The 9,262-nt window shown below is 46.4% G+C and overlaps 1 protein-coding gene across 1 annotated transcript in view; it reads right to left on the bottom strand.

Annotated features, from left to right (window-relative positions):
* Positions 1 to 9,262, bottom strand: part of MDGA2 (MAM domain containing glycosylphosphatidylinositol anchor 2) — a gene marked incomplete at its 5' end in the record, with an annotated part of 54,677 nt that overhangs the window by 12,258 nt on the left and 33,157 nt on the right. Inside the window, 3 exons of the mRNA XM_057386539.1 lie at positions 1,387 to 1,545; positions 3,942 to 4,097; positions 8,411 to 8,431. Coding sequence (XP_057242522.1) covers positions 1,387 to 1,545; positions 3,942 to 4,097; positions 8,411 to 8,431 — 336 coding nt within the window. The remainder of the gene's footprint in view (positions 1 to 1,386; positions 1,546 to 3,941; positions 4,098 to 8,410; positions 8,432 to 9,262) is intronic.

Below are 9,262 nucleotides of genomic sequence, written 5' to 3'. Positions count from 1 at the left end.
GTTTTTTCACAGGAAGGAATTAAACCTGAGTGTTAGAGGAGCCAGGGCTAAAAATAGACTGGCAGATGCCCTCTGAAAATCCTCATTCCTGCCGTGTCTGAGCAAATTTCCCATGGCTTTTCCACAGCAGAAACATGAGGAATGCTGCTGTTCACTGCCTGATCCTGAATTTTGCTAGGAATGTCTAAAACACTCACAGATGCCCTCTGAAAATCCACATTTCTGCAGTGTCTGAGCAAATTTCCATGATTTTCCACAAAAAAACCCATGAGAAATGCTGCTGTTCCCTGCCTGATTCCAAATCCAGTCAGGAATGCCTAAAACATCCACAGATATCCTTTGAAAATTCATATTCCTGCAGCTTTTGAGTGATTCGTCCATGACTTCTCCACAGGAAAAACATAAGGAATGTTGCTGTTTACTGCCTGATCCTGATTCTAGTCAGGAACCCCTAAAACATGCCATCAGAATCAGGAAAAGTCCTTGTTAATATCAATTTTTGTCTTTTCAGGCTCTAAAATTCTCATTTGCATCCATCAGATTTCCATTCCATTCCCCCATTAACATCCATGGGATTCCCATTAATTCCCATTAACATCCATGGGATTCCCATTAATTCCCCCATTCACACCCATGGGATTCCCATTCCATTCCCCCATTCACACCCATGGGATCCCCATTCCCTACTCCCCATTCACATCCATGGAATTCCTATTCATTTCCCCCATTCACACTCATGGGATTCCCATTCCTTTCCCTGCTCCCTATTCACATCCATGGGATTCCCATTAATTCCCCCATTCACACCAATGGGATTCCCATTCCATTCCCTCACTCAGATCCATGGGATTCCCATTCCCTACTCCCCATTCCGTGGGATTCCCATTAATTCCCCCATTCACATCCATGGGATTCCCATTAATTCCCCCATTCACACCAACAGGATTCCCATTCATTCCCCCATTAACTTTCATGGGATTCCCTTCACATCCATGGAATTCCTATCCCATTCTCCCACTCACACCAATGGAATTCCCATTCCATTCCGCCATTCATATCCATGGGATTTCCATTCCATTCTCCCATTCACACCATGGGATTCCCATTAATTCCCCCATTCAAATCCATAGAATTCCCATCCCATTCCCTGCCCAGAACCTCACTCCAGCAGGAAACACTTCCCACGTAAAGAAAGGTCTCCCACGAATCCCTGATTACCAGAAAACAGAATTTTGCCCCGATTTGTACTCCCTCAATCACCTCCCTGGGTTCCAACCAACCCTCAGAGGTGCTGAAGCTCCTCCCACATTTTTCCTTGGAACCAGAGGATTTTTTTCCATCTGTTCTTTTTCCCTGGAAAGGATCAGGCTGTTGGCTTTTCCTCACCTATGTGCTGTCCATACATGTGATAGTAGAAGCTGAAGCAGTAGGCTGTGTTGGTGGCTCCGTAGGGATTTTTGGGAGCGACGCTGAAAACGGGACTGACGAGCCGGGCTTTCTCCCCTTCCAGCCTGGGCCGGGACGTCTCRATGTACATGTAAAAACCTGGGAAAATCCAATGGGAAATCCTTGGGATGGGGTCCTCAACACTCAACAGGGAGAGAAATTCTTGGGATGGGGTTCTAAACCCCAAGAGATGGAAATCCTTGGGATGAGGCCTTAAAAATATTTGGGATGAGGCTTTCAAAACCAAACACAGAAGGAAATTCTTGGGATGAGGCCTTCAACACCCAGAATGGATGGAAATCCTTGGGATGAGGCCCCAAACACCCAACATGGAAGGAAAACCTTGGGATGAGGTCTTAAAACCCAACAGAGATGGAAATTCTTGGGATGGGGACCTAAAATGTAACATGAATGGAAATCCCTGGGAGGAGGCCTTCAAAATCCAACAGGGATAGAAATCCTTGGGATTAGGCCCTCAAAACCCAGAATGGATGGAAATCCATGGGATGAGGCCCCAAACATCCAACATGGATGGAAATTCTTGGGATGGGGCCCTCAACACCCAACAGGGATGAAAATCTTTGGGATGGGGACCTCAAACCCAACAAAGACAGAAATCCCTGGGATGAGGTCTTGAAAATACTTGGGATGAGGCCTTCAAAACCCAACACAGATGAAAATTCTTGGGATGAAGCCTTAAAACCCAACAGAGATGGAAATCCTTGGGATGGGGCCCTCAACAACCAACAGGGAGAAAAATCCTTGGGATGAGACCCTAAAACTCAACAGAGATGGAAATCCCTGGGATAAGGCCTTCAAAACTCAACACAGAAGAAATCCTTGGGATGGGGCCCTCAACTTGGGAGAGAAATCCTGGGGATGAGGCCTTCAAAACCCACCAGGGAGAGAAATCTTTGGGATGAGGCTTTAAAACCCAACAGAGATAGAAATCCTTGGAATGAGGCTATGGAAGTCCATGTGATGAGGCCCCAAAAATTCAGCATGGGAGGAAATCCTTGAGATGAGGCCTTAAAACCCAACAGAGATGGAAATCCTTGGGATGAGGCCCTCAACACTCAAGAGAGATGGAAATTCTTGGGATTGGGCCCTAAAACCCAACACAGATGGAAATCCCTAGGATGAGGCCTTTGAAATCCTTAGGGATGAGGCCCTCAACACCCAAAATGGAAGAAAATCCTTCGGATAAGGCCCTCAAAACCCAACAGAGATGAAAATCTTTGGGATGGGGACCTAAAACCCAACAGGGATGGAAATCCTTGGGATGATGCCTTAAAACCCAACAAAGATGGAAATCCAAGGGATGAGGCTTTTGATATCCTTGGGACGAGGCCTTCAAAACCCAACAGAGTTGGAAAACCTTGGAATGAGGTTCTGAACTCCTAACATGGATGGAAATTCTTGGGGTGGGGCCCTAAAACCCAACATGGATGGAAGTCCTTGGGATGAGGCCTTGGGAATTTTTAGGGACGAGGCCCTGAACACCCAAAATGGATGGAAATCCTTCAGATGAGGCCCTCAAAACCCAACAGAGATGGAAATCCTTGGGATGAGGCCTTGGAAATTCTTGGGATGGGGCCCTAAAACCCAACACAGATGGAAATCCCTGGGACAAGGCCTTGGAAATCCTTAGAGATGAGGCTTTCAACACCCAACATGGATGGAAATCCTTGGGATAAGGCCCTCAACACCCAGCAGGGATGAAAACCTTTGGGATAGGGTCTTAAAACCCAACACAAATGGAAATCCTTGGGATGAGGCCCTCAACATTCAACATGGAAAGAAATCCATGGGATGAGGTCTTAAAACCCAACAAAGATGGAAATCCAAGGGATGAGGCCTTTGATATCCTTGGGACAAGGCCTTCAAAACCCAACAAGGATGGAAATCCTTGGGATGAGGCCTTGGGAATTTTTAGGGACGAGGCCCNGAGGCCTTCAAAACCCAGAATAAATGGAAATCCTTGGGATGATGCCCTCAACAGCCAACAAAAAATGAAAATCCTTGGGATGGGGTCTTAAAACCCAACACAAATGGAAATTTTTGGGATGAGGCCCTCAACATTCAACATGGAAGGAAATCCTTAGGATGAGGCCTTAAAACCCAACAAAGATGGAAATCCAAGGGATGAGGCCTTCAATATCCTTGGGATGAGGCCTTCAAAACCCAACAGGGATGGAAATCCTTGGGATGAGGCCCTCAACAAAGGGGGGATTGATGGGATCTTGGGAATTTCTGTCTGGGAGGGTGGGGAGGGGCTGGGATGGAGTTCCACCCCTGGATCCCTTTGAGTGCCCAAGGCCAGACCGGAGCCCCCTGGGACAGTGGAAAATGTCCCTGCCATGGATGGGGTGGGAAAAGATGAATTTAAATCCTTCCCAACCCCAACCAATCCRTAATTCCATGACCAGGAAAAGGCTGAATTGTCCATCCTGGACCATTCCCTCATCCCAAACTCCTCCCCGTGGGAATCTCACCCTCCTTGGAGCCGGTGCGATCGGCGTTGGGCCCCGTGTTYGGGGTGTACTTGGTGTCCCTGGTGGCAGTGCTCTGTTTTGTCCAGTCAAAGTTGTCCGTGTCATCTTGAGTGAAAAGGCAAATGTTCCCATCCTCGAAGCCGCAGTGGAACTCTCCTGCCAAAAAAAACTGGGAATTTAGCGGCCAAAGTTTTCYCTCCCATCCGAATTTTTCAAATTCCTCATCAATTGTAAACAATTTTCTTGTGCAGCAATTTCAATCAAAAAATAAATCGGGGTCGTCAATCTCTGCTGATGCTTGAAATTATTTTTTTTTTTGAGCTTTTCACACACTCAAATTTTTGCAGTTGTTTTTAGAGGTGTTGTCTCTTCTGGGAAGAATGGGCAGTGCATCCATGAAACACGAAATATGGGGGGAAAAATTTGGAATTGGGTTAATTTGGATTAGGGAAAGAGCAACAGGGAAAAGAGTCCAGCAGCTTCTCAAAATGTAAACATTATCTCTGAGTGGTGTTTCCTAAATTATCCTTAATTTCCAGAGGGATGGGGAAGGAGGAAATGGCTAAAATGAGGCAAAGGAGCTTTGGGATGGAAATGAGGAAAATCCCTAAAAATCAGGACMTGGAGGGATTGCCAGGAAGAGCAGTGAGTTCCCATCACTGGATTATCAGAACAAATTCCTGGCAGGAATATCTGGATCCATATGGGAAGGAGAGGTGACTGTATCATGTCCTGAACACATTTCCTGGATTTCCCTGAGATTTTTGGGAGGTCAGAATAAAGAATAAAAATGACCCAGAACCCCAGCGAGGATTCCTGGGATGCTCCCCTGTGTGAAATTGTGAGAATGCAACGATCTGCCCTGAAAGGGTTATGATGGGATGAGAAATTCCTGCTGGAATTTAAGAACCAAAACCAACCCAGGATTGTGAAACCCAATCCTATAAAACCTCAAATGCAGTTCCCAGACACTTCCTTGGCTGTCAGCGCCTCGAGCAGATCCTCTTGGATTCCCAGAAAATCCATCAACACCACCAGATCCTCCAGGAGAGTTCAGTTCCTAAAGCACAGCTCCCTAATGGGCACCCATAGCCAGGATCTGGGATTCCCATTATCCCAAATAACCTCAGCACRGTGGGAGCCGGTTTTAGGATCAGAGAAGGAATTCYTGGYTGGGAGGGGCTGGGATGGAATTGCAGCCCTGGATCCCTTTGAGTGCCCAAGGCCAGGCTGGACATTGGGGCTGGGAGCAGCCTGGGACAGTGGGAGGGGTCCCCTGGGAATGGGATGGGATTTAAGGTCCCACCATCCCAAAGCAGCCCCTGATCCTATGAAAGTGATTACACCCAAAATCCTTCAAGAGAGAAAACAGCCAATCAACATTTCTCATCCAAGATAGGGAAGGGAACGCCAAGACCCTGCCAAAGCCCTTGGAATACTCCAGAACTCAAAGAAACCCCCTGAGCACAGTTCCAGCCATTCCTCTCACCTCCAGAAATTCTTTTTGCACCACCTGAGCCCCAAATTAACCTGATTTACCCCAAATTTTGTGCATTTCACTTCCACCTCCATTCACCCAACCCCTTCCTGCAGCACCAAAATTGCTGCTCCTCCGAAAAGCGATGAAATGAAAAGGCAAAAATATCAGAGAAGGAGAAAAGTTTTGATTCCCAGATCTGATCCTGGAGCGAAGGGAACCAACAGAGAGAATTTTCTGCCACTCAGCACTTTCTGSCCCTCCGGTGCCTCAAGAGCTGCATCAATTAGTTGTGTCCTCGGAGCTTCGTTAAGAAATTCCACATCAGCAGAATGAAAGTTCTTTTTTTTCCTCAGGTTAAAAAAAAAATAAAATAAATATTCAAGCCAGATGGGGAAAAAAACAGAGAAAAAAGTCAAAGTTTGCCATTTATTGAATAGGCAAACATTGATTTCACATTGAATACCTTGGAAAAGGTTAATGTGAAATGTTCTGGGCACTGAACACCTCCTGAAAAATGACAGAAGAAAAATGGGGAGGAGATGCCTAGGCTTTGTTCCATCCTTTTATAGGAGCAGTTAAATTGGGATGGGGATGGTCTTGATCAGTGAATTATGGAGCAGGAGGAGCAGGAAATTGTTCCACATGTGCTCCATTTTGGCCCTAATGATGGTGCTAATTACCCTTAATGAAGTAATGAGGTAATGAGGCCCCTGGCAGCTCTGGGAGTGGATTCAGGTCACCAATCATTTCCTGGCCAATCAGGGCAAAAGCTGAAGCTGCTCTGGGGGTGAAACCCTTAATTGGGGTGGGGATTTGTGCCAACTCTTCCCACAAAATTCCAGCCGGATGTGACTCCCCATTATTCATCTCATTGTACAAATCCATCTCAAATCCTTTTGGTTTACATGAAATGGGTTCTGTTGGGTGGTAAAAAATGAAATGGGGATCTGAGGTTCCACCTGGGAGCTGAAGCCTTTTGATGCTGCTTTCTCGGGTACAGTAGAAATTGCATAAAAAAAAAAGAAGGATTTAGGGAATGGGATCATTCCGGAGTTAAGCAGGAAGAGCACGGCTTCTGTTTCGGTGATCCCATTCCATTCCCTGCCTTGTCCTGCTTGGATCCAGGAATCTTGGAATCTTGTCCTGGCTGGATCCAAAAATCCTGGAATCTTGTCCTGGCTGGATCCAGGAATTTTGGAATCTTGTCCTGGCTGGATCCAGGAATTTTGGAATCTTGTCCTGGTTGGATTCAGGAATACTGGAATCTTGTCCTGGATGGATCCAGGAATTTTGGAATCTTGTCGTGGTTGGATCCAGAAATTGTGGAATCTTATCCTGATTGGATCCAGGAATCTTGGAACCTTTTTCTGGTTGGATCCAGGAATTTTGGAATCTTGTCCTGGTTGGATCCAGCTCTTCCTCTTCATTCACAACGGTGTAAATAAACCCAGGAATTGGCCCAAGAGGTTTAGGAACAACACGGATTTTTTGAGAAGTGCAGAAAAGGGAGCTGGGAAGGGTCTGGAGAACTTTTGAGGGAGCTGGGAAAGGGCTGAGCCTGGAGCAAATGGGGATCAGGGGGGACCTTGTGGGGCTCTGCTCCAGGGAACAGGGACAGGAGGAGAGGGAACGGCCTCGGGCTGGGCCAGGGTGGATTTTCGGGATAATTTATCCATGAAAAGGGTTGGCAGGCACTGGAAGTGCCTAGGGCAGGGGTGGATCCCCATCCCTGGGGGATTTGAAGCCCTGTGCAGGTGGCATTTGGGGACAGGGGGCTGTGGTGGCCCTGAGGAACGGGGGTGGGATGCAGAGTGGGATTTCTTCCCTACCAGAGGATTCCACTACAAAATCCTTCACAGAAAAGAAGCAAAGCACAATTCTCCCGTGGCTTTGGCCACCCSAAAGGGGTGACCCTGGGGACCCTGCAGCACAAACATTCCCATCCTTCCCCTGAGCCAACACATTCCCTATTCCCGTCCAGACATCGCCCACATTCCACCAGGAAAAACTTCTGGAAAATCACTTTGAGATCTCCCACATTCCACCAGGAGCTCACAAAACTTCTGGAAAATCACTTTGAGATCTTAAACTCCCAGAGGAGCGTGAAGCACTTGGGATTGTCTTTTTTCTTCCCATCAGAGTCCAGATTTCATCTCCTAATTAGCAAGAGTCTCATTCCCAGCTGGTTAGGCTCTGTGGGAGAGGTTCCTGCAGCTCCTGGCAGCTTTGAGCTAAGCCCGGCTTAATTAAGAACGTGTCAGATGAGATCTTCTGAAAAGGAGGTTCAGATTTACACCAAGGCTGGAATTTGAGTCTGAGGGATGGAGCAGAGCCCARTCCTGCCTGATGGACAGGAAAAACAGGAGACTGGACCTCGTTCCTTAGGCAGGAATATTTTTGGGATTAAAAAAAAAAAAAATTAAATTAAAAGCCAGAACGTGCTGTGACCAAAAAATCCAGATTTGTTGGGGTTTGGGAGAAGAGGATGAAGCAGAGGTGTGGAAATGGGCAGGAATAGWGGGGTTTTAGTGGGATGTGCCCAAATTCCTGCCTGGGATGTTTCCAGGGATTTGGAGCCCGTGGAAAAAAGAAAGAATGAAGTGAAACTGAAGCCATTTCCAGCCTGGGACATCCCCGATCCCATCCAATCCCATCAGAGTTTGCATTTCCAGCCATTCCCGATGAGTTCTGTCCCAAAAATTTGTGGAGATCCAAGTYCTGCTTTGGGTCTCCACATTCCTCTGTGCAATGAATTCAGAATTCCTGGAGCTCTGCAGGAAAATCCTTCTTTATGTTTTCCCTCTGCAGAGGAGCTCCTGAACCATGGAAAGAACTGAGGAACGACAAGAAAAGGTTCTGGGAGAACTTTYCGGATTTAAATGGGATTTTGGGAATTGGGAATTCCTGGTTGGGAGGGAGGTGAGGCCCTGGCATGGATTGAACGATTGCAAGTTCTTCATAAATAAAAGATAAAAAGATCAATACTCACGTAGGTGTGGATTCACTGGAGCTGGAAAACAAAGGGAAAATTGAATGAATTAAATTAAAATTCAATAAAAATTTAATTCAATTTAAATTGAACTAAAAAGAAAAAAAATCCCAATTCCTCAATATTCCGATTATCCTGAATGATCCAATTCTCTTTGTCGGATATGGAAATTCATCTACTTCACACCTGACCAGGCTGGAACAGAATAAAAGCCAAATTTTCACAATATCCTAAACACAGAAATGGCTTCCCAGGTTTAGTCCAGAGGAATCCACAATGCTAAAAACTGGGAATGGGTTGGAAGGAGGAATTGGTCTGTGGCTCGGGGATAAATTGGAGGAGGGATGATTTTGGGAAAAACCCTTCTTCTGCAGTCCCAACCATGTGGGAAGCTGCAGGATGCTGAGCCCAGAGCTGGAATTGCAAATTATTCACCCAAAATCCCAAATTCAATTTGATCCCAAATTAACGGGGACATCTGRCAATGCCAGAGCATCTCTCCAGTTTTTTTTTTTCCCTTGGTTTAATCCCAGCATCCAGCAAAACCCAAAATTCAATCTGGAATTGTCACAGCAGCCCTAAATTAGCCCCGAACGGGAGCGGCCATTTCCTCCACTGTAATCACCCTAAAAACGCAATTGTCKCGTCTTTTACCTACAAATTACCCCTGATTCTCCAAAAAACCTTCATTTCTGAGATCTCTGAGTGATTGAGCCTGGAATTAGCTGCAATTCCCGGGAGCTGCAGTGACTGAGGGTTGATTTGGGACTGAATGGATGGGAAATATCATCGGGGTGTAAACGCGAGTCACAGTTGGGATTGTTCAGAGAGGAGAAAACCAACCCCTGTCAC

This window comes from Malurus melanocephalus, unplaced genomic scaffold (genome assembly GCF_030028575.1).
Source record: "Malurus melanocephalus ecotype Western Australia unplaced genomic scaffold, MMel_1.1 scaffold_984, whole genome shotgun sequence".
Taxonomy (NCBI): Eukaryota; Metazoa; Chordata; class Aves; order Passeriformes; family Maluridae; genus Malurus; species Malurus melanocephalus.
Note: the sequence above shows the minus strand (reverse complement) of the source record. Positions and strands in the feature narration are given on the sequence as shown.